The sequence below is a fragment of the Caretta caretta genome, chromosome 15 (assembly GCF_965140235.1).
Source record: "Caretta caretta isolate rCarCar2 chromosome 15, rCarCar1.hap1, whole genome shotgun sequence".
Taxonomy (NCBI): domain Eukaryota; kingdom Metazoa; phylum Chordata; order Testudines; family Cheloniidae; genus Caretta; species Caretta caretta.
Window position 1 is genome coordinate 10,837,760 of NC_134220.1, and position 25,009 is coordinate 10,862,768.

Below are 25,009 nucleotides of genomic sequence, written 5' to 3' on the forward strand. Positions count from 1 at the left end.
TATGGGACATAGAGGTTTTCCCTGCTTATGCACTTGTTCAAATCCAGACGAGGACAGCAGTAACTAATAAGCTAGGGGAGACCCTGCTACACATGCCACCATCTGAAGTGAGGTAGCTTAATGTCCCCCTACCACAGACCACCAGCTCTACATAAATGGGGACACCTTTGCAGTGAATCATAGGTCTGTTTGCTGATGCTCACAAGTATCATGCCAGCTCTGGCCTATTAGAATTGCCCCACCTGCCAAAGTTTCCCAAGCAATCAATCAGCTATTCTCTTTGTACTATCATCAAGGCTCCTACACAGCGGAGTTCTCACCCACAGTCAAGGAGCTTGCATGGAACTTTTATTCACGTAGCAATTTTCCATACAGGAAGAGACAATTATGCTCCCTTTGGAGGGGAACTGGGGCCAGGTTTCTCATTATCCATGTCATCTTCTGAGCCACCTTGAAACTTGGACAGCATGGGAGTGTCAAAAACAGAAGGTGTGGACTTCATGTCAGAAGGGCCTGCCTTTTGGGGAGAAGGCTTGGGACTGTTCCCAGGAGGCCTAGAACAAGAAAACATTTCCAGTGAGGATAGCCAGGGAGAAGTAATGTGATGGGTAGCTAACCTCTTTCACCTATCCTTACTTGTTCAGTACCAGCAGCTGAGCACTGGTGAAAGGAGTCACAGCTCCCCTCAGGCATTACTGATAAATTAGGCTAAGCCACATTCCTCTAATGGTTTACATGAGGTACATATAAATATACAGGAACAGCATGGTATGGAATGAATTCCCAGTGGTCAGAACCTACCTGCACAGTGTATGATGGTATACAAATGCTCTACAGCCTCTTCACTACCACTACACTTCCTCTTCTCCCGCTCCCAACCAAGGATCTGATCATTGCAGAGTCAATCCTTGAAACTGCATTGCTTCATTTGTTAGCACTCTTATGCAATGGACTTTAACCTTTTCCTCCCTATGGAGGTTCTTGACCAGTATAAGGCTGAGACGATGGGATTCCTTCTTTCTGCTGAACCTGATCCAGCACTGCTGAAGAGGAAGCTTCGCCATCATTGACTTCAGTGAGAACAGGATCAGAGCCTTTCATGTGTAATCAAATTCCCCTTTCCTCCCCCCAAAAGGAGATCCCACAGTGAGCCAAAAGGCCCCTCCCCAAGGGCCATATTCTCATCCCTTTCTCGCATGAAGCAGCGCCTTCTGCCATTTCTTCAATGGGACTGTTTGTGCAGTACAGTTCTACTCAGAAAGAACAAGGAGATCAGAATCTGGCCCTGAGATAGTGGGTAACTAATGATACCTACCTTGAGAAACCGGTGTACCTCAGCTTATTGATGTGGTTACCAGCCTGGAGCGAGGCATGAAAGCCACCAGGGTTCAGCACTATAGGATGCAGATCGATCATGCTGTTGGAAGACAAGACATTCAGGAAGAGAGCTATCACTCACTGCAGCTAAACTGAGCAGTGCCCTGTTGTTCACCCTGGTTCTCTGGGGACAAGTGGAACCTGTGGGGGGAGATGTAGTAGTCCTATAGGAACAGACAAGAGGGAAGAGATCCCTGTGTCACACTGACCAGGCTGCAGGAGGAGCAGCATTACAGGGGCTGAAGGGAATCAAGTGAGTTTTCAGCCCACACCTGACAAGTGCCTGCTTCCCTCCAACTCCATCACAGGTTCACTTTCCCCCTCACCCCATCACCTATAAGGAAGTGGGGACGTGCTTCCTCTCTTCCTTGCTTTCTCAACCTCTCCTAGCCAGTACTGACCCTCCCCAGTGCCTCAAACCTCTTTTGGTTCATTGTCGACACCCCAGCCCAGTGGTGTTTCAGGTCAGTGTTCGAAGCTGTTGCTCTGTCCATCTATTGGAAATAAAAGCACTCGTTAGACAACGGCACAAGCATTGTTTCTTCACAAGCAAGTTAGCTAACCCACCAGTCAGTGCTCCTGCTGGGAAAGGCTAAAGCTGGGATGGAGATGCTGGGAGCCTCCACACAATGAGCATTCCTATCCCACTCTCTACAGGGCCTCTACTGGGGAGGCTAGACTTGGAGTAACTGTGAGCTCCCCCACAGCCTGTGCTCCTGCCCATTTCCTACAGAATTTCTGCTGGGAGAGCCTGGGGCTGGAGTTGCTACTGTGAGAGGACTTCCTCCTATTGGGAAAGCCTTGCTTCCTGCTCCTCTATTAATGCCCACAGTCAGAGTTAACTCCACACTACAGAGGGCTGCAGCCTGGGACAGGTGCCATGTGTACTGTGCTACACTGAGGGTAGCAGAGGGACCCCAGGCAGCCTGGAGGACTTGCATGGCTTGAGGATATGTCAGGAACATATTAGTGGAAGATCCAAATACAAACCTGTTTGCTCATCAGTTCGGGAAAAGGTCCGAAGACCCTGGGCATGGTGAACTTGGGAGGAGCGGTGGAGCCAGAAGTCCTGGCCCAGGAGGGACAGAATCCTCCCTCCAGAGCTTGCTTCTTCCCAGTCACTTGCCTCGGATATCGCACTTTCACAGCCTTTGCAGCTATGAGAAAAGAAAACAAAAGCACACCCCCAAAGCACTTCAAACCAGCAACTTTAAGGCCTTAGGGTGTGTGTCACTGCCCAGAGAGGCAGGCAGGGTGCAATGTAGTTCTTCAGTTCTTGTGATACCATGTATTTAAAAATCAAGCCCAGAAGGGAACTGAATGGCTCAGGGTTTGGTAATAGGCAACGGAGCCTAGATCAGCTGTCCTAATGCAGCTCAGGTCAGTTGTGACAGAAAGTTATCAGCCCTTGGTGGCTGCTTGTGGCCTACAGGAAATAAATGTGGAGGGGCTCAGTCAAGTTCCTAGGGGGTGAGTGTCCACATCAGCACAACTGGCCACCTGTTGGCCATCTCAGCAGAGAGGTCATGGAGACTGAACTCTCCCACCTTGGGCAGTTGTCCTTCCAGGTTGGAGAGGAGAAATGCTGGTGGACAGTGAATGTAGGGACAGAGGACTTTGCCCTCCAGCCTTGTCAATCTAGCACCTTTCACCAGTAATAAATTCAGAGAGGACATTTTCCTTAAAGCACCTGATTGCTCCCTGCTTAAGACACTCTCCTTCTGAGAGGGAGCAAAATCCTGGTGTGCTGAACATACCCAGTGAATGCCCATAGTTAAAACAGATTTGATTTGTTGGGTTTCAGTCTAATGCAGTGACATTCTTCTTAGTCATTAAAATCCAAAAGGGACCCATTGATCTTCTTTATCCACCCATCCTGCCTGCAGCTCAGCGGAGGCTGGGTCCTTTTTTTTTTTGGCAAAAATCCCAAACTCTGTGCATACACACACACACGCACACATGCACCCATTTTCTGTAACCTATGTATCTTGAGTTTGTCTGAATATAGGAAATAATAACTGGTATAGAGAAGCATTGTTGTAGCTGTGTTGGTCCGAGGATATTAGAAGAAGAAGAGACCAGTGTAAACTCAAAAGTGTCTCTGTCTCACCACAAGATAAGTTGATCCAATAAAAGATATTACCTCACACACCTTGCCTCTCCTGGGACCAACATGGCTGCAACAACACATAAAAAAGTGACACGTTTCAGAGTAGCAGACGTGTTAGTCTGTATCCGCAAAAAGAAAAGGAGGACTTGTGGCACCTTAGAGACTAACAAATTTATTTGAGCATAAGCTTTCGTGAGCATCCGATGAAGTGAGCTGTAGCTCTTGAAAGCTTATGCTCAAATAAATTTATTAGTCTCTAAGGTGCCACAAGTCCTCCTTTTCTTTTTACATAAAAAAGTGAAACACAGACACAATATATTAGTGCATCGTTATAGCTTATTATAGTCTAGAGGGCATGATTTTCAAAAAGCTAGAGGCAAATATACATATTTACTATTTGTGCATGTGATGGCTAGTAAGATACATAGCTAGCTCTTGGCATGTGCCAAGTGCCATACCCAAAGTGCAAGTGAAACCTATGCATTTTTGCTTATAGCTTTGAAAATTAGACCCAATGCATTTTAAAATAATGTCACACTTTATATGAGTAGGAATGGCAGCTGCAGAGGCACCAGCTAGGGGAATATTTATAAGGGCCAACAGTTGTCATGCTTCAAGGCATTATCTGAATTCTCCCCTGCAATGGGTCAGTATCAAACGTTAGGTATATTATGACCAATAGGGTTTTACACCTCTTATGGTTAGAGGGAGAATACCAGACTAGATGGGCTATTTGTCCATTCTTGTCTGCTGGCATTTATCCCACAAGCTTGAGCATCCCTCTGTGGTGGCAAGCACAGGGTGCTGTGTACAGGCTTCAGACTTGCTTCACTGCATCTCTCTCAAGCATAGCAATCCAAACAACTCAGCCAGCTTTCCCTGCTTACACAACTGAACCATCTCCCTGTGGTGGGTGCTTGAGCCAGTTTTATCTCAGGATGGACTAGACCATAATTCTTAATCTCTCCTTTACAGCAGACCCACAACAGAAAGGCTGCAGGCGGTTCTGATGTGCCCATCACTTTAGCATTAAGGCTATGTTACATAACTAGCATTCACAGTGAATTCTGTCTGAACTTGGAGCCAAACTCTCCAGCCTCCCTTTCTTATAGCCAGTGACGACTGCCAAGCAGGAGAGCATTTCCGGACCTTTCTATCACTCCATTATGGTGGGGAGCCAGTGAGAAAAATCCTGCAAAGTGCCATACACAAGGGAAGATTCAGACCCACCCTGGTCTCTAGGGTGACCAGATGTCCTGATTTTATAGGGACAGTCCTGATTTTTGGGTCTTTTTCTTATATAGGCTCCTATTACCCCCCACCCCCGTCCTGATTTTTCACATTTGCTGTCTGGTCACCCTACTGGTCTCTGAGGGAGGCAATGGCTTTCCACTGATAATGTTCTCTATGTTCCTCTGGCTCAATGGCTCTCTCTGCCATAAGGGTAAAAGCTTGTCTGTGCAGGAGACAGTCTTGGACCAGCTCCTGAGAAAGTTCTCAGAGTAGCAGCCGTGTTAGTCTGGTGCCACAAGTACTCCTTTTCTTTTTGAGAAAGTTCTATGACATTAACTTCCTCAGGAACTAAGATCCATCACAAGTCACACCACCAGTTATTAAAAAAAAACTGTCAAAACAAGACACCAATGCACACACTTCTCCCTGTGGAGAGAGGATCAGAGACCAAACAACATATGGCAGATGTTAATCATGTTGCTTAATGCACTATTGGAGGGCACTCAGATACTATGCTGATGAGCAAAGTACAAGAATGTATATAGTACAGTTTAGTGACCCTCCCCACCAGCCAGTCAGGATGGAGAAGCTGCCTCCAATGTTCTTTGGGTCTCACCCTAACCCCCCATCCCTCAAAATGCTCATATTGACAAGGGACAGTAAGAGGACATTCAAATGGCTGCTAATGGTCTGCAGCAGCTTTCAGAGTCTGCTCTCCCACAACAAAGGGGAGTAACTGTCTCCCTAAACAGGAGCCAATTAACATCTTCCATGTAGTTCAAGCCAGTTCATTTGGATGCAGCTCAGAAGGGATGGCACCATATGTGGTGCACTGTGCAAAAGGGGATCTGGGTTAAACAGTAAATCGCTGCCCCAGTGCATACCTAGTCTAGTACAAACTGCTGGCAGGAGGGAAGTGCTCCAATGTGAGGCTGGTGAGAGAAATCGGACAGTGACATATGCTGAAATCAAATTGTGACCCTCACTTGTTTATCACTTGGACATGAAAGAGCCTGCTGGGTTTAATGATTCACTCCAGTGTCTATGCACAGAGCTGATACAATGGCTGCAATCAGGCTTCTCCTCTCGCTCCTTGTTGGCCTATGTGCTTATTATTTCTACAGCCAGGAAACCCTATCTGCAGGTAAGCAAAGCAGGACGGGACCCCAGGGAATTCACACCCCAGGCACAGAAGAGGGCTAGCGCTGACTCCCTGTTACAGTCAGATCTTTCGCTGATTGCCAAAAACTGAGCTGAAATCAGGATGGAGGTTAGTCCCCTTTTGTGGCACTCTCCCAGCTCAGTGTAAAGGGAAAAGATGACCCCCCATTTGGTGACTACTGTCAGCATCCAAAGCAATTGAAAATACTTTCTAAAACTAAGTTAGATCTATGACAATGATCTATTTAAGAGGTATACAGAAAGTTGGAGCTGAAAAACAAGAGGTGAACAGAGAGAAAGGCCAGTGTAAAAGGGGGTAATGAAGCAGGGAACATGTGGCTCAGTCTCCACTGTAAGGGGAACCACTCCAATGAGTTTAGAAAATGCAGAATGTTGACAGAAAATGAGCCCCAATGATGCCCTAAGAGAAGCCAGATACTTTCCTACAGACGTGGTATCACAATGGAAGCTTGTGGCTGCAAGATTTCCTCCAGGTGGTGACAAAGGAGGAATGCTGGTTCTGAGTAGCAAAGACAGACCAGGACTTGGGATAACCTTGTTTCAGAGGTTGGGGAACCCGAATATCAGGAAAGGGAGAAAATACCTCTTTCTAAAAGAAGCCACTGAGAGAACCAACTTTCTGGTGCTCACCATGAGCTCCCTCTGGGGATTGGGAACTATCACAGGAGCCATGCGTTTGGGGAACATGCTTTCTGTAATAGCGGGCAAGGCCACATTTGCAGAGAGCTGCATTAGCCTGTGGAATAGTCTTCCAAGGGAAATGGTGGAAGCCCCATTGCTTGGGACATTTAAAGCAAGCCTGGACAAACTCTAGTAAATGTACCATATCCTGTAGTGGCAGGGAGAGGGATGGGGTGACCTAACAGGTCCTTTCCCTCCCTAACTTGTCCAATTACACATAAGCCCATATCACAAGTGGTCTCTCCTCCAACAGGTCAGGATGATCAAAGGTGTAACGACTCCCCAGTTGTACAAACAATTTGGTGCCGGTACTCAGCACTTTACAAACGAATACTCTCAGTACTCCTAGAGTATCACTACCTCCATTTTACAGATGAAAAGATAGACCTTCTTCGATGGCACATATTGTTGGGATTTAGAGAATCAGTGTTGGAGTCCTGGGGCTCCCTGATGCCCAGTATCTTAGGGAAGCAGTTGGTCAAATTCCTGCTAACAGCCTTTTAAACCTCCAGAAATGGTGCGAGGGAAGCGTGTGCTGGTCACTGGTTCGAGCACTGGGATTGGGGAACAAATAGCCTATGAGTTTGCACGAATGGGAGCACACCTGCTCCTCACTGCCAGGAGGGAGAAGCAGCTCAAGGAGGTAAGACCCCCAACCCAAAGAGGGTGGAGAAATGGAACATTTGGGCTTCTATTATACCCCACTCTCCAAACCCACACAGCAGGGTGCAGAGGTGGCCAAACGCCAGGACACATTGGCCACCCACCCACATTACAACCCCCTTCTCTCAACAGAAATTGTATTCACACCCGAGGCCAGGATGTGGCCTTGAGCACGCTACTGCAAATCATCACTTCTTTGCTCCCCTGCCCAATGTGATTCTTCAGCTGCATTCAGTCCCTTCTATTTCATGCTAGACTGAGCTCCTGCCCCATCCATTAACCTGGGGCGAACTGAAGCAGGCAGCTGCACGCTCTACTCTGTGCTATGAAACAGCTGCCACGCAGAAGGCTGCACAGCCTGCTGCAGTGTCAGGTTCTTTGCTGATGGCTGCTCTTTTCTCTGCAGGTGGCACAGAAGTGTCTGGAACTGGGGGCGAGTTCCGCCAGGCACGTGGTGTCCGACATGAACAACTTGACTTCAGCCCAGAATGTCATTGAAGAAACCAGAAACAAACTGGGTAAAACTTGCATCGCTTCCCTCCTTTTTCGTGTCCTCCTGGGACAGGGAAGGACACAGACCTCTCCTGGGTCAACTACTCCAATCACCCACGCTGCCTTTCCCTAAAACAGGATGCTCCATTTTTCTGCTACCCGGAAAAAGCCTAATCATCCTAGGAATTGGCCCAGCCACGCAGATTCCCAAACATTGATTCCCTATAGGGTTAGTGCAGCTCTCTTTTGAATAACTAATTACTTCAACTGGCAGCAGAGATGCAGATAATTCCAGAATGACCAGCTTAGGTGCTCTTCCAAACAACGGGGACTTCCCCAGGCCCCAGCTGGGAAATCCCTGCACTAAACCTCAGTGGTAGCAGGGCAGCTTCATTGGGAAGTTGAACAGCCATTAGTATTATTCCATCACAGATGTTGGGGCCCTCCATGGAAAAGGGTCCTGGCTTTAATCAACAGTGACTGCTTCATCCCAAGCGGCCTGTGCGCGGTGTCAGATGGAACAAGCACCATTTCTCACAATGGAGCACTCGAGTGTGCACGGAGTAGCTGCAGACAAGTCAGACATTCAGTGGGTGCTAGGTCAGATTTATCAGGGAGGGGGGGAAGGCTGCAGTGAGAGTGGGGGAGGTCTCCAGGAGTCTGCACAGAGGAGAGAAAAGCAGAACCTGAGATGGCTCCACTGGCTTATAAGCAGGATGGAGCTGTGAGTGGTTTCTCCGCTAGGGCCCTGACTCCAAAGCCATCAGCCGAAACGAGCATCAGCAGGAGGGTATATGGGAATAGTTGATGTGCATCCCAACTCTGGGGAACAAAGAGTGGGAATTAGCTTGGGATCAAGGCCGACAATACCAGAGTCCAGTAGTATTCCCTTTTAATCTGTGGGAGTTTAGATATTGACTTCAGTGGCTGTAAGTCTAGCTCCACCTAAGAAATATTTGGGTTGAAATGTGAGTGCATCCCACTGCAGATCCCCTGATTCTGGTAGACTCTGATTCAGAACGGCTGCTATCTTGGAGCGGGGAGGGCAGATAGTGTACCGCATCCATCTGATCCAAGAACAGATGCACATACTTCATCTGAATCTGTGTTTCCCCTTCTCTTTCAGGGGGTCTTGACTACCTGGTTTTGAACCACGTTGGGGGAAGTGGCCGGTTTGGCCCATTCCAAGGAGACATGGCAGCAGTGACCAGCTCTATGACTGTCAATTTCTTGAGCTACGTCCAGCTGACAGTTTCTGCAATGACCATGCTGCAAGAGTCTCAGGGCAGCATCATTGTCATATCGTCTCTGAGTGGTAAGGAAGGCTGCTCCTTTCAGTTACCAGTGAACGCATCCAAACTGCCCTACTCAGTCAAACCAATCTCACAGCTAACAATACTGGTGGAATCATTGTTTCATCTCACCTCCTCCACAGGAAAAGCCATTAGTTACAACAACAGCCAATCTCTTCCTGCCTGTTACAAAGGCTTCTAGTTCCAGAGAAGTTTTGTTAACTCTTTGGTGGCAGAGGATGGGTAATTACAACTCTCCTCCAAATCTGTCTTTCAAAATGCTCAGTACAAACTGTTCACTGGGATCACTCACCCATCACTGAAATGCAGCTACGCTGGGGATTTAGTCTGAGTAGGAACTCAAAGCAGAGTAAAGAGGGCCACCTACCAAACCATCTACAGGTGCCCCTGGAGGTCTCCTCCCATGACATGCCCTGACACTGTTTAGCTTGTGAGATTCGATGGGATCCCAGCAAGAGCTGGTGGGGCTGCCCCATCTAATAGAAGACATGTCTGGTTTCTGAGGTTGGCAGTTATGCAACAGAAAAATGATCTGAACAGTATTTAGACTTGGATCTACATGAGACTCCAGTTTGTCCTCTGACAGCTCCATTTGCCTAAAACCTTTCCCCTCAGCAAATCGTTTCCTTGGGGGAACTTCTCAGCTATTCCTATTGCTTTGATTCTCTTCAGGTCGCATTGGAGGTCCATTCACCCTCTCGTACAATGCAGCCAAGTTTGCTCTGGAAGGATTCTACAGCTCGCTACGCAGGGAGCTGCACCTTCGGGAGATCAGTCTCTCAGTCACAGTTGCTGTGCTGGGATATATTGACACAGGTAAAACAAAAATGCTACTCTCTGCTGGGCAGACCCAATCATTAGGCTGCAATACACAGTGCAGAAGGGGAAAAATATCATCCAGATGTTGAGAGATAATCTCCGGGGAATAAGGGGAGGTCAGGAGATTTATTACATGATGATGATCTTAAGAACTATAGAAAAGGCTTGGGTGTTGGCTCCTGTAGTTCAGAGAGTTTATGCTCCCCAATGCACCCAGATGCAGTCTGTTTAATCTGGAAGAAGAGAGGAAAGGAGATACCCTGTGTGATAATTGTTCTCTTCATCCCAGACAATGCTTTGAAAATCATCGGTGATAAAATCACCATGCAGGCAAGTCCCAAAGAAGAGTGTGCACGGGAAGTGGTGCGGGCTGGTGTGCTGCGACATCGAGAGGTCATATATCCTTACTGGACCCTAAAGCCCCTGCTGCTGCTGAAGGAATGGATGCCAGGCCTGATGGAAAGGCTGCTGGACAAATTCCTCGTCCTGGAAAATATCCTCTAAGCCTCAGGGCAGTTCAATTTCACGTGGAAGCACAATAAAAGGAAAACCCTGCTCAAGCAGAGGGGGCAACTGAGATGCTGGACTCATGTTTGTGCTGGACATAATCTTTCCAAAGTGTATAGAAAGAGAGATAGGTTAAAAGATAGGAAACAAAGGGTAGGAATAAATGGTCAGTTTTCAGAATGGAGAGAGTAAATAGTGGTGTCCCACAGGGGTCTGTACTGGGCCCAGTCCTATTTAACATATTCATAAATGAGCTGGAAAAAAGGGTAAACAGTGAGGTAGCAACATTTGCAGATGATACAAAACTACTTAAGATAGTCAAGTCCCAGGCAGACTGCGAAGAGCTACAAAAGGATCTCTTAGAACTGGGTGACTGGACAACAAAATGGCAGATGAAATTCAATGTTGATAAATGCAAAGTAATGCACATTGGAAAACATAATCCCAACTATACATATAAAATGATGGGGTCTAAATTAGCTGTTACCACTCAAGAAAGAGATCTTGGGGTCTTGTGGATAGTTCTCTGAAAACATCCACTCAATGTGCAGCGGCAGTCAAAAAAGCTAACAGAATGTTGGGAATCATTAAGGAAGGGATAGATAATAAGACAGAAAATATCATATGGCTTCTATATAAATTCATGGTACACCCACATCTTGAATACTGCCTGCAGATGTGGTTGCCTCATCTCAAAAAAGATATATTGGAATTGAAAAAGGTTCAGAAAAGGACAACAAAAATGATTATGGGTATGGAACGGCTGCTGTAAGAGAGAGATTTATAAGACTGGGACTTTTCAGCTTGAAAAAGAGACGACTAAGGGGAGATATGATAGAGGTCTATAAAATCATGACTGGTGTGGCGAAAGTAAATAAGGAAGTGTTATTGACTCCTTCTCATAACACAAGAACTAGGGGCCACCAAATGAAATTAATAGGCAGCAAGTTAAAACAAACAAAAGGAAGTATTTCTTCACACAACGCACAGTCAACTTGTGGAACTCCTTGCCAGAGGTTGTTGTGACGGCCAAGACTATAACAGGTTTCAAAAAAGAACTAGATAAATTCATGGAGGTTAGGTCCATCAATGCCTATTAAACAGGATGGGCAGGGATGGTGTCCCTAACCTCTGTTTGCCAGAAGCTGGGAATGGGCAACAGGAGATGGATCACTTGATGATTACCTGTTCTGTTCATGCCCTCTGGTGCACCTGGCATTGGGCACTGTCAGAAAACAGAATACTGGGCTAGATGGACCTTTGGTCTGACCCAGAATGGCCGTTCTTATGTTGAGCAAAGATTTCCCCAATGAGCCCCAAAATACACACCTTAGATCTGGGCAGGGCCATGACATGCAACTCCATCCTTCACTCACCTCTAGCATCTGGACACCTTGACACGTGTAGCTTACAGTCTCCTCTAGTTGGACTGTTACCCCCAGCCTGGCCTGAGGTGCACGTGCAGCTACCACAGACTACCTAATAATGCATGGAATTAGACCCTAGAGTGGGGATACAGAGAGAGCACTTCCCTGTCAAGGGCTGTCCTTTCCCTGCTCTTCTAAGTAGTTCAAAACTATACAGTTGTATAGGCTTCTGGGCAGACCTCAGAGCTGCTGTCCGCCAACTAGATCAGAATGATGAGGGACAGTCCCCAATCTCTCTGTTTCAAGCTGTAGGATGTCAATACACACTAGGGAACTTTTAATGTGCATCAGGAGGATCCACAGAGTTAGTGTGAGGCATGCTGAAGTGCTGTAGATTGATACACACACGCACACACACACCCCACACCCCCTCTCCCACTCTATACCAGCTGCTAATATAACTACCAGGCCGAGGACTGAGAAGGAAACATCAGAGCTATATCATAGACTGGGGTGAAAATGGCCATCAGAATCCAAACAGCTAATTAACAAACAATTACATCTAATATTTCTATAACACCTTTCATCCCAGACATCCCAAAGTGGTTCACAAACTTTTATACATAAACCACCACTAAAACATAGCCAGCTCAGGGGTGGGAGAGTGGCACACAACGGGTGCACAATGAAAGGGAAATTTTGGCACAGGACAATGAGGCAAACTGGGGAGGCTGTGTTGTCCAGGTACTAGACTTGGAGACAGAAGACCTCGGTACAATTCACAGCCATGCCACCAACTCACTGTGTGACCTTCACAAAGTCACTTCACCTCCCTGAGGCTATTTCTTCATAGGTAACAGAGATAATACTGCTTATCTCCCTTTGTAAAGCATTCAGATCTATGGATAAAAATCAGTAGAGAGATGCTAGCTAAATGAAACTGCCTCAGAAGCATGAAGGGTGGATTTAAGCCTGCTGTTTCAGAGAGCTTAGCTATTTCAAGCTTGAGCTTAGACTTCTGAGTTATCCCTTCCCAATAGGGAAAGGCACTGTTATAACATCGCTGCATTTTCTCTTCTGCATCACAAGCCACAGGATGGAGAGAGGGGAGTCTGAGAGGAAGAGCCAAGAAGGGAAATTTCCAAGAGTTGTGCCACATGTCTAAATGGATACTGAAGCACAGGGATTACCCCGAGCATAGCTGTTCACTTTCTGCATGTCTCGTTTCAGCTGCACCACCTTCTCTTGCATCTCCGCAATCCCCACATAGTTACAGTAATTCATCTCTCCCTGAAGTGTCCAGAAAAACTTGGCCTAGAAAACAACATGGGGGGTGGGGGGGAATGGAGGGTAAGGCACTGCTATTCGCCTCTGCAGTGGGTACTGCTGTCTAATAGCCAAGGTGGACTGTTGGTTCACAAGACTACCTAACCATCTCTCCAGTATCCCACATACCAGCTGTTATGGCTTTGATGTTCTGTTTGTCCCTCCCACAGCTTCTATCCCTGCCCCAAGTACAGGAACAGAGCAACTGAAAACCAGGCTCTGTGTGCAATGGGAGCGTTAGTGATCTGAAATCACAAAGATAGCCTGAAGCTATCTTTTTACCCCCCCTATTCTGATGCTGAGTAGGGCTGTGCCTGCTCGCAGTGTAAGTTGCAGCAGCCTCTGGGCTGCTCTAACATTCTGCTTCCCATAGCTCCCTGTGAACTCTGTTAAGCAGAGAACAGCTGTAGTGCTGTGAAATCTGGCCATCCCCTCAATGGACCCTTATGCTATGGACTAGGAGAAGGACTGGGGTAGAGCTTTTACACTGGTCAGGCAGCTCCCTGCACAAGGGGAAGTCTCAGGGGGACATTTACACTGACTTTAAGGACCCTTTACACTGCCAGAGCGGTGACATACACAGAATGGTCAGGTGCCTTCAGGCTGCCATTAGATTCATGTGGGTTGGAATCAGGGGAAAGTTAATGTCACAGAGCAGATAGAGAGCTGGCGAGAGTATCCGAGTCAACCTAAAGAGCCCTTACTACATGGAAAAGGAGGAAGTACAACAATAGCTTCAGTAGCACTTCCTCTGTCGATTCCAGTCTCTATTCCCTGCACACTCCCCCAGCAAACAAACATAAAAAACTCCTAAAAAAGAGAGTAATTTTTCCATTGGGTGAGGGGAATTTGCTCCCATAATTCCCTTTAGTGGAAATCGCATGACTGGATTCATATTGACCAGGCTGAACATATATCACCATAACCTGTGATTTCAGTAACATTTAACTCCCCTTAAAGCTTGGACCACTTTGCAAATAGCGATCTGAGAATCAGAGTCAACACGCAGGTGGAGACTAGAGTGGTGGTCTCAAGCTAGCACTTCATTCCCTAGTCCCAGAAGAGATTGATCCAGGTCATGTGATGAGGCTACATCCAGGCTTTTCCATGCTGGAGGCAGGGGGGAACCCTGAGAGGGATGCGGGTTTCAGGAAAGCTCATGCACAATTTGGAAAACAGACTTTTCCCTCCTCTTGTGGCACAGATACCAGCAGCCTAAGCAGAAACAGGGAAAGAGTGGTGGTGGAAAACTACAAGGTGATTTGTCTCATTACTAGAGTGGTCAAGAGTTCCTGGCTCCGAGAGAACATTCTCTCGCTGTTATTCCTGATAAAATCTCCCCCAATAATCTCAGATATTTGGTGGGGGGAACTGTTAGTCAGGAAGGCACTGCAGGTACCTTTAAAAATGATGCCAGGCCAGATGCTTCTTTCTCCATCTGCTTCCGCTTTCGCATGACCCTCTCACAGATCCCTGGGCTCTGCTCCATGTTTGTATACAATTCTTGCAGGCACTGCTCAGTGTAGGATAAAGACTGTACTTCAAAGTCCTCAGGGGAAATCAGCTTGCAGAATGACATACTGAGGGGGTATTCATTGTCAAACTCATCCAAGGTCTCCATCCTACACTTCGCTAGAGAAAGACAGGCAGTAAAGCTATCCTGAATGGGAAAGCAAGCCAGCAGAGTTACTTCCGACTGAAAAGTAGAGGCCACCCTCCTTTCCCATCCTGAGGGCCTGACACTGACTCACAAGAGGGTAGATTGCTGCTCTAGTAGGAGCTCATAGCTATCCTAGTGCCAACCTCTCCTGGCGAGGGTCTGTGTAGGGAATAAGAGTTGCTGAAATTGCTGGAAGCTTCAGGACAGAACATCCTCCCACAGGAAAATAAGGAGATAAGTGATCCTCTTGGGCAGGGCTTCTCTTAGGCTCCTCTGCACACAAACATTTTCCTCCAAGGGCAGCTGGGACCATGACCTGCATCCTGTTTGAGGGAAGTGACTTCCAGCTGGGGAGAGGAGCTGGCTCAATGCCGCTGAGGAGCCAAATCCCCTCTCCTAAGAGAGAGAGGTGGCAGCAGAGCAGGCCCCCTCAGACTCTCCTACCCAGAGTGTGACCACAGTACCACAACCTCCTCTTCTGTCCCCACCTCCCTGTGCAGCCAGTGCCCCCGTGGGACATGGGGGTGTCACAAAGTGACAGGCCATTTGCAACAGGACCATGACCCACAAGCACTGGTGGGGCTGGCCTGGATCATGATGACCCCCACTCACTCCCCCCTATTCCCTGACAGGTAAGGAGGGGCCATCCAGCAACTTGGAAAATATGGAGGGGAACAGCCAGGCCCCATTACAACTCAAGCAAAGACCTGGCCCCACCAGTCTACTCAACACTGGGGAAGGCGTAGCAGGTGAAACTGCCCGCCCCTGATACCATTGAAGGGAAGAAGCAATGGATCAGTTTCTGCAGCCCCAAACCCCCTCTGGGGGTGGGGGGAGGGAGAGGGAATGGCAGTGGGCGCGGCTCAGTCTTCGATGGGGTCAGTGGGCGGGGCTCCCTGTCCCCTGTGGGGGTGGACAGTGAGAGAACGGTCTAGGTCTCCTATGGGGGCGGGGAAGTGGGCGTGGCTCCTTGTCCCCTACCCCGGGAGTGGGCGGGGCTCACGAACTCCCTGTCTTCTGTGTAGCGGCTGTTATTGCGGGGACGGCGGCTCCCGGAACACGTGTCCCTAGCGGCCCAATCGGGGAGGTGGGCGCGTGGGCCGCACACGTGACAAAGCGCTGGTGTGACAGTTGGGAGGGCGGGGTTACTACGTCACTCCGGGGAAGCCAGCGTGTGTCGCCTCGCCCTCTGCCCCGAACCGGCCGGTAGGTGGGGCCAGCGGGCGGGTCCCATCCCCCCGCCCACCCTGGCGCGCTGCCGTGGGCGGGCCCGCGGGGCGGTTGGTGGCGGTTGCCAGGCGCAGGAAGGAAGGAAGAAGGGGGAGGCGCGGCGCGGTGCTAGGCTTTATTGCGCGGGGCCGGGGCCGGGGCTGGGGCCAGTCGGGCGGGCGGGCGGTCGGTCAGCCGCACAGGGCGGAGTCCAGGTCCTTGTACTCCGGGTTGTAGGGCGCCTCCGAGAAGCAGATGGCCGCCTTGCGGTCGCACTCGCAGATGAACATTTCGCACTCGTCATTCTTGGCTGCGGGGGGAAAGGAGGCGGCGTCAGCGAGGGCAAAGCGGCCAGCGAGCGTCCGGCCACGGGCCTGGCCCGCCCCAGGGGCCGCTCACTAGGCCGGCTCTTCCCCGTGCGGCGAGCCCAGCGCGGGGTGAGGGAACGACACCAGGGCACGTCTGGCACCCTTGGGCTGTGGGGGCAGAGCCTCTGTGGGCCGCTCGGAGCGCTCCGGCCGGGCCCTAGACGTTGGGCACGTTACCTGTGAGGGCGAGGACGGAGCGCCCCCGGAAGAAGAGCCTTGGACCCCCCCCAAGCTTGGCTCTTACCCTAGCACAAGCTGGGCCAGTAAAAGCCGTGGCCTCACCCCCCTGGGGTCTACAGGCCTGGCTGAGACCGGCCCTGCACAGGCCACCAGACCCCTCCCAGCCACCCACGCCAAGCCACCAGCCAGCATTAGGTCAACACCGTGCAGCCCTTGCAAGACTACACGGTGATGTGCCCCAGGCAGAGAACAGGAGGGACCGGCTGCACCAAGGGCCTTGCAATGGCAGGGAAAGGATTTAGTAAGATGGTCCTACCAAGTACATGGCCCATGCTGCGGAGGAAGGTGAAAACTCAGAAGGCCTCTAGTAATAGGACAGCTTTTTTTATTCCAAGCAATGGCAGCAGTTTGGGGAGGCCAAAACCTCTGCTGTTTTGAATCAGATATTTTATTCTTTTTACCCACTGCTCTAGTCCTGACCCTGTGAGGTGTCAATTGTGCCTATCCCCTTTTAGGTGTCACCAGCCTCAGAGGGTATCCCTATGGTTATCATGGAAATGTTACATATTTTCAGTTTTCAAATGTTTAAGCAATAGCTGTATTAAGAGAGGCAGTTTCAGACTACTTTAAATCTTCCTAGGTGGCAGGGAGGAGAGGCAGCCAAGGTGATTCTCTCTGCTGGCTAGTGAAACTGATAAACTTAAATAGTTATACTCCTTCCCTTCACTCTCATACCTTCTCCTTTTAATTTGAAATGCTCTCAAGGTGCTTTCCAGAATACTTCAAACACACCACTAGTGAAATGCAGCCACCCCAGGGATAAAGAGCTACAGTCAAATAGCCCTCAACAGTGGGAGGAGAGGAAACTATGGGCAAGATTCTTGGGCAAACTCCCTCTCATAAGAGTTGACATGAAACTTGCTAGCTATTAAGAAGAGATGGGAGCTCTGTGCACCAGACACTGTGTAAAACCAAGTTTAGCAGGACAAAAGGCTTTGTCCTTTGATGTGTGTCCTGGATATGAACCTGTGATCCCAAGGAGTTAAGGCCTTTCAAACCAGAGCTATGGGCTATGCTGTGTAGAATGTGATTGCTACAGAGTCTCTACAGGGAGGTATACCCACTCCTGGCAAACACCATCTCTACTGAAGTGGGTAATGGTATGGAGGGGAGCTTGCTTAGGAAGCACCTTCCTGCTGAAGGAGATGCAACTTAGATCAAACCCCCATAAAAAAGAAACCAGTGGCTAAAGTGAAATAAGAGAAGGCAGACATACTACTACAGGTAATGGTGGTGCCTGAGCAGCTGTAGGTATACACCTCTGTGTAAGGGTTGTCCAGAAGTCCTTTACACGCTGAAAGCTTCTTGGACATAGAATAGCAGTTATCATGCACCTGACAGCACCTGTGAAACAATGGGGAATACATTCAGAACCATGTACTCAGGCTTGAGCTCAGCTGGCTTGTTTTAAGTTATCTAACTAGGGTGGATTGTCTAGACCAGTGTTTCCCAAACTTGGGATGCCACTTGTTTAGGGAAAGCCCCTGGCAGGCTGGGCTGGTTTGTTTAGGCCGGTGCCGCTTCCCGCAGCCTCCATTGGCCTGCAGCAGTGAACCGCAGCCAGTGAGAGCCGCGATCGGCCGCACTTGCGGACGCGGCAGGTAAACAAACCGGCCTGGCCCACCAGGGGCTTTCCGTGAAAAAGCAGCGTCACAAGTTTGGGAAACACTGGTCTAGACAATACTCTGAACAAAAGGGCACAATGATCAGACAGCAAATGTAGGGCATCTCTGAAGGGAAAGTAATCTGCCAGATAAGGGGCCAAATTCTCAGTCTTATTGTTGCACATGCACTTACATCAGTAGCATTGCAGTGGCATCACTTGGGTCCAAAGCCCTGTGATGTATGCTTAAATCTGGTCACCCTGATTTGTTTCTCTCTTGGCTGCTACTTAGCACCACTACAAGAGTTGCTACTACACATTCAATTCAGCTCTTCAGTATAGCAACCACCAGCAGAAGAGTGAAACAAGGGGAGCTGCTTGGATGATGCGTAACCCCTGAGAATGGACACAGTGAAATACAATACAACCCCATTTCTTGGCACAGGATGTCATATTAGCCAGGAATGTTCTCCAAACACCTACAGGCAGGGGCACCTGGGAAAGGGCTGACAGCAAGAACTGCAGATACAGCTGCAAGGAGAGGGAAGGGTTCTGAGAAGGCAAAGTCTCACCAACCTGTCAAGGGTGTCCACTGGTGTTCCGCTGCCTCCGAAGCCACAGTAGCAGCCATAGTTATTGTAATCATGTAGTGGGTTGCTGTTCGGGATGGCGCATTTGATTAGTGCGCGGAACTGCCACAGAGCCCGGGAGATGGTAGCGGCATTGGCCGCACCCACTGAGAAGAAACACAAACACTCAGGTGGGAGTTATACCTGACAGTAGCAGACAACACATATTCATGTCTCAGACGTGCCCAATCTGGTTCCCTTGTAGCTACAACCAAACTGATGTTAATCAGATCCGAAAGACTGGGATATGGGGGAGGGTGGGAAAATAGCTTTCTTCTTTGGGTTTTTGAAGTTAAAGCGCTAATGCTCCTGTCTATCAAAAATGGGGTGTCACAGAGGCAGCTTCTGAAGGTGGATGAGCTCATTGTCAAACTGTCACTTTCCATAAATTACCTGTGTCTGCTGCCATATGTGTGGCAAGTTGAGTTCATACCCACCAAGACCTCCAGTCCGTGACACATGTGCAAGATAGACAGACTTAGGGCGTGAGAGTGAGTAAATGATGTAGTCATACCTGAAAACAGCAGAATGAGCAGGATGAATTTCATTCCTTCAGCAGGGTATGAAAAATATAGTCTTTGTGGTCTGCATCAGTCTCTTTATAATTACAGCCTTACCTTGACACAAGTGTGATAACAGGGCAGTGTTTACATTGTCGAATGCAGACTTCTGTCAAGGGATGTGGGATCACAGAGTATAGCAAAGTTGGCTGAAGGTCAGCAGTTACCTTTCCAGGAGCCAACAGGCCAGCTGCATACTTTAGCTTGGTTTTTTTTTAAATTTAAAATTAAGATAATGCTTGTGTAACAAGCTAAATGTAAAGTCCTGGAAATAAATTCTTGACATCCATAAAACAGATACAGTATAACATGGGCAAGCTCCCCAACTACAAAGCCTGAAGAACTGTTTCCAAGCCCAGACAGTGTGGCCTCTGGTGAGACTAGCACCAATGGTAGCAGTTGTGCTGATGACTCCTCTGACACAAATACCTATCCCCCTAGGAACTAGCCTGACATTTTCATGGCACCCTATTTTATCTCCAGTCCAGAAGGTGCACCTGTGTTCTCCTGGCCTGGTCCAGATAATAGGGTGAAAGCAGTTCACCCCATTCTGAATGGACTTCTGTCATGAGGTGGGTGGCCAGGTGGAGGCACTGTGTGATGCTAAGGGATAAGCAGGCTGTTATTTTGAAAACATGAAGGAGGGAGAGGTTGGAGATCTTCAATGATCTAAAAATAAAAAAAAAATTCCTACAAAAAGTGGAAACTAGGTCAAATTACAAAGGATGAATATAAACAACACAAATATGTATGGACAAAACGAGAAAGGCAAAGGCACAAAACGAGATCAAACTAGCTAGAGACATAAAGGGTAACAAGAAAACAAATACATTAGAAGCAAGAGGAAGACCAAGGCCGTTACTCAATGGGGCGTGGGGGAGAGAAATAACAGGAAAATGTGGAAATGGCAGAGGTGCTTAATGACTTCTTTGTTTCAGTTTTCACCAAGAAGGTTGGTGGTGATTGGACATCTAACATAGTGAACGCCAGTGAAAATGAGGTTAGATCAGTAGAGGCTAAAATAGGGAAAGAATAAGTTAAAAATTGGACAAATTAGATGTCTTTAAGCACTAGGGCCTGATTAAATGCATCCTAGAATACTAAGGAGCTGACTGAGGAGATATCTGAGCCATTAGTGATTATTTGTTAAAAGACATGAAAGATGGGAGAGATTCCAGAAGACTGGAAAAGGGCAAATATAGTGCCAATCTATAAAAAGGGAAATAAGGACTACCGAGGGAGTTACAGACCAGTCAGCTTAACTTCTGTACCCCACTCTCCTGCTGGTAATAGCTTATGTACAGTGATCACTCTCCTTACAATAAGAAAAGGAGTACTTGTGGCACTTTAGAGACTAACCAATTTATTTGAGCATAAGCTTTTGTGAGCTACAGCTCACTTCATCGGATGCATACTGTGGAAAGTTTAGAAGATCTTATTATATACACACAAAGCATGAAAAATACCTCCTCCCACCCCACATTCCTGCTGGTAATAGCTTATCTAAAGTGATCACTCTCCTTACAATGTGTATGATAATCAAGTTGGGCCATTTCCAGCACAAATCCAGGTTCTCTCACACACACCCCCCCCCCCCAACTCACTCTCCTGCTGGTAATAGCTTATCCAAAGTGACCACTCTCCTTACATTGTGTATGATAATCAAGGTGGGCCATTTCCAGCACAAATCCAGGGTCTAACAAGAACGTCTGAGGCCCACCTTGATTATCATACACATTGTAAGGAGAGTGGTCACTTTAGATAAGCTATTACCAGCAGGAGAGTGGGGTGGGAGGAGGTATTTTTTCATGCTTTGTGTGTATATAATAAGATCTTCTAAACTTTCCACAGTATGCATCCGATGAAGTGAGCTGTAGCTCACGAAAACTTATGCTCAAATAAATTGGTTAGTCTCTAAGGTGCCACAAGTACTCCTTTTCTTTTTGCGAATACAGACTAACACGGCTGTTACTCTGAAACCTCTCCTTACAATGTGTATGATAATCAAGGTGGGCCATTTCCAGTACAAATCCAGGGTTTAACAAGAATGTCTGAGGAACAGTGGGAGGGAGGAAAGGTTACTTTTTATAATGAATCAACCATTCCCAGTCTCTATTCAAGCCTAAGTTAATTGTATCCAATTTGCAAATTAATTCCAAGACCTCCCTACCAACACTACAAAAAGAAGGATTCTAGGTGGACTCCTCCTGAAGGTTGAGACAGCAGACTGGACTTCTACATAGAGTGCTTCCGCCGACGTGCACGGGCTGAAATTGTGGAAAAGCAGCATCACTTGGCCCACAACCTCAGCCGTGCAGAACACAATGCCATCCACAGCCTCAGAAACAACTCTGACATCATAATCAAAAAGGCTGACAAAGGAGGTGCTATTGTCATCTTGAATAGGTTGGAATACGAACAAGAGGCTGCTCGGCAGCTCTCCAACACCACTTTCTACAAGCCATTACCCTCTGATCCCACTGAGAGTTACCAAAAGAAAACTACAGCATTTGCTCAAGAAACTCCCTGAAAAAGCACAAGATCAAATGCGCATAGACACACCCCTGGAATCCCGACCTGGGATATTCTATCTACACCCAAGATCCATAAACCTGGAAATCCTGGGCACCCCATCATCTCAGGCATTGGCACCCTGACAGCAGGATTGTCTGGCTACATAGACTCCCTCCTCAGGCCCTACGCTACCAGCACTCCCAGCTACCTTCAAGACACCACTGACTTCCTGAGGAAACTACAATCCATCGGTGATCTTCCTGATAACACCATCCTGGCCACTATGGATGTAGAAGCCCTCTACACCAACATTCCACACAAAGATGGACTACAAGCCGTCAAGAACACTATCCCCGATAATGTCACAGCTAACCCGGTGGCTGAACTTTGTGACTTTGTCCTTACCCGTAACTATTTTACATTTGGGGACAATGTATACCTTCAAATCAGTGGCACTGCTATGGGTACCCACATGGGTACCCACAGTATGCCAACATTTTTATGGCTGACTTAGAACAATGCTTCCTCAGCTCTCGTCCCCAAACGCCCCTACTCTACTTGCGCTATATTGATGACATCTTCATCATCTGGACCCATGGAAAAGAAGCCCTTGAGGAATTCCACCAGGACTTCAACAATTTCCATCCCACCATCAACCTCAGCCTGGTCCAGTCCACACAAGAGATCCACTTCCTGGACACTACAGTGCTAATAAACGATGGTCACATAAACACCACCCTATACCGGAAACCTACTGACCGCTATTCCTACCTGCATGCCTCCGGCTTTCACCCTGACCACACCACACGATCCATTGTCTACAGCCAAGCTCTGCGCTACAGCCGCATTTGCTCCAACCCCTCAGACAGAGACAGACACCTACAAGATCTCTATCAAGCATTCTTACAACTACAATACCCATCTGCGGAAGTGAAGAAACAGATTGATAGAGCCAGAAGAGTTCCCAGAAGTTACCTACTACAGGACAGGCCTAACAAAGAAAATAACAGAACGCCACTAGCCGTCACCTTCAGCCCCCAACTAAAACCCCTCCAACGCATTATCAAGGATCTACATGCTATCCTGAAGGACGACCCAACACTCACAAATCCTGGGAGACAGGCCAGTCCTTGCCTACAGACAGCCCCCCAACCTGAAGCGAATACTCACCAGCAACCACACAACAGAACCATTAGCCCAGGAACCTATCCTTGCAACAAAGCCCGTTGCCAACTGTGTCCACATATCTATTCAGGGGACACCATCACAGGGCCTAATAACATCAGCCACACTATCAGAGGCTCGTTCACCTGCACATCTACCAATGTGATATCTGCCATCATGTGCCAGCAATGCCCCTCTGCCATGTACATTGGTCAAACTGGACAGTCTCTACGTAAAAGAATAAATGGACACAAATCAGATGTCAAGAATTATAACATTCATAAACCAGTCGGAGAACACTTCAATCTCTCTGGTCACGCGATTACAGACATGAAAGTTGCTATATTACAACAAAAAAACTTCAAATCCAGACTCCAGCGAGAAACTGTTAAATTGGAATTCATTTGCAAATTGGATACAATTAACTTAGGCTTGAATAGAGACTGGGAGTGGCTAAGTCATTATGCAAGGTAACCTATTTCCCCTTGTTTTTTCCTCCCCCCCCCCCCCCCGACATTCTTTTTAAACCCTGGATTTGTGCTGGAAATGGCCCACCTTGATTATCATACACATTGTAAGGAGAGTGATCACTTTAGATAAGCTATTACCAGCAGGAGAGTGGGGTGGGGGGAGAGAACCATTTTTTCATGGTCTGTGTGTATAAAAACATCTTCTGTATTTTCCACAGTATGCGTCCGATGAAGTGAGCTGTAGCTCACGAAAGCTTATGCTCAAATAAATTGGTTAGTCCCTAAGGTGCCACAAGTACTCCTTTTCTTTTTGCGAATACAGACTAACACGGCTGTTACTCTGAAACCTCCCAGAGAGTAGTTATCAGTGGATCCGAATCATGCTGGAAGGGCATAACAAGTGGAGTCCCACAGGGATCAGTTCTGGGTCGGGTTCTGTTCAATATCTTTATCAATGATTTAGATAATGGTACACAGAGTATATTTATAAAGTTTGCAGACGATACTAAGCTGGGAGGGGTTGCAAGTGCTTTGGAGGATAGGATTAAAATTCAAAATGATCTGGACAAACTGGAGAAATGGTCTGAAGTAAATAGGATGCAATTCAATAAGGACAAATGCAAAGTACTCCACTTAGGAAGGAACAATCAGTTGCACACATACAAAATGGGAAATGACTGCCTAGGAAGGAATACTGTGGAAAGGGATCTGGGGGTCATAGTGGATCACAAGCTAAATATGAGTCAACAGTGTAACACTTGCAAAAAAAAAAACAAACATTGTTCTGGGCTGTATTAGCAGGAGTGTTGTAAGCAAGACATGAGAAGTAATTCTTCTGCTCTACTCCACACTGATTAGACTCAACTGGAGTATTGTGTCCAGTTCTGGGCGCCACATTTCAGGAAGGATGTGGACAAATAGGAGAGAGTCCAGAGAAGAGTAACAAAAATGATTAAAGGTCTAGAAAACATGACCTATGAGGGAAGATTGAAAAAAATGGGGTTTGTTTAGACTGGAAAAGAGAAGACTGAGAGGGAACATAAGTTTTCAAGTATGTAAAAGGTTGTTACAAGGTGGAGGAAGAAAAATGTTTTTTATCAACCTCTGAGGATAGGACAAGAAGCAATGGGCTTAAATTGCAGTGAGGGAGGGTTAGGTTGGACATTAGAAAAACTTCCTAACTGTCAGGATGGTTAAGCACTGGAATAAATTGCCTAGGGAGATTGTGGAGTCTCCATCATTGGAGATTTTTAAAAGCAGGTTAGACAAACACCTGTCAGAGATGGTCTAGGTAATACTTAGTCCTGCCACTAGTGCAGGGGACTGGACTAGATCAGTGGCTCTCAAAGCTGGTCCGCCACTTGTTCAGGGTAAGCCCCCTGGCGGGCCGGGCTGGTTTGTTTACCTGCCGCGTCCGCAGGTTTGGCCGATCGCGGCTCCCACTGTCTGCGGTTCACCGTTCCAGGCCAATAGGGGCTGCGGGAAGGGTGTCCAGCATGTCCCTAGGCCCATGCTGCTTTCT

At 47.7% G+C, this 25,009-nt stretch overlaps 3 protein-coding genes across 3 annotated transcripts; 1 reads left to right on the plus strand and 2 right to left on the minus strand.

Moving 5' to 3' along the window:
- Nucleotides 1–385: 385 nt before the first annotated feature.
- Nucleotides 386–14,968, minus strand: LOC142069364 (uncharacterized). Its single transcript, XM_075120186.1, has 6 exons — nt 14,470–14,968; nt 12,935–13,058; nt 2,368–2,534; nt 1,798–1,871; nt 1,316–1,417; nt 386–554 (listed from the first exon to the last, which is right to left on the minus strand). The coding sequence occupies exons 1-6, from the start codon at nt 14,689–14,691 to the stop codon at nt 386–388; spliced, it is 858 nt and encodes a 285-aa protein (XP_074976287.1). The 5' UTR covers nt 14,692–14,968.
- LOC125622937 (hydroxysteroid 11-beta-dehydrogenase 1-like protein B) lies at nt 3,740–10,447 on the plus strand. The gene is made up of 6 exons (XM_048821587.2): nt 3,740–5,864; nt 7,096–7,226; nt 7,653–7,764; nt 8,865–9,053; nt 9,724–9,867; nt 10,160–10,447. The coding sequence occupies exons 1-6, from the start codon at nt 5,765–5,767 to the stop codon at nt 10,372–10,374; spliced, it is 891 nt and encodes a 296-aa protein (XP_048677544.2). The 5' UTR covers nt 3,740–5,764; the 3' UTR covers nt 10,375–10,447.
- Nucleotides 14,969–16,095: 1,127 nt separating the features above from the next.
- Nucleotides 16,096–19,345, minus strand: PLA2G1B (phospholipase A2 group IB). The gene is made up of 4 exons (XM_048821914.2): nt 19,294–19,345; nt 18,727–18,886; nt 17,764–17,891; nt 16,096–16,249 (listed from the first exon to the last, which is right to left on the minus strand). The coding sequence occupies exons 1-4, from the start codon at nt 19,325–19,327 to the stop codon at nt 16,131–16,133; spliced, it is 441 nt and encodes a 146-aa protein (XP_048677871.2). The 5' UTR covers nt 19,328–19,345; the 3' UTR covers nt 16,096–16,130.
- Between the last annotated feature and the right edge of the window lie 5,664 nt (nt 19,346–25,009).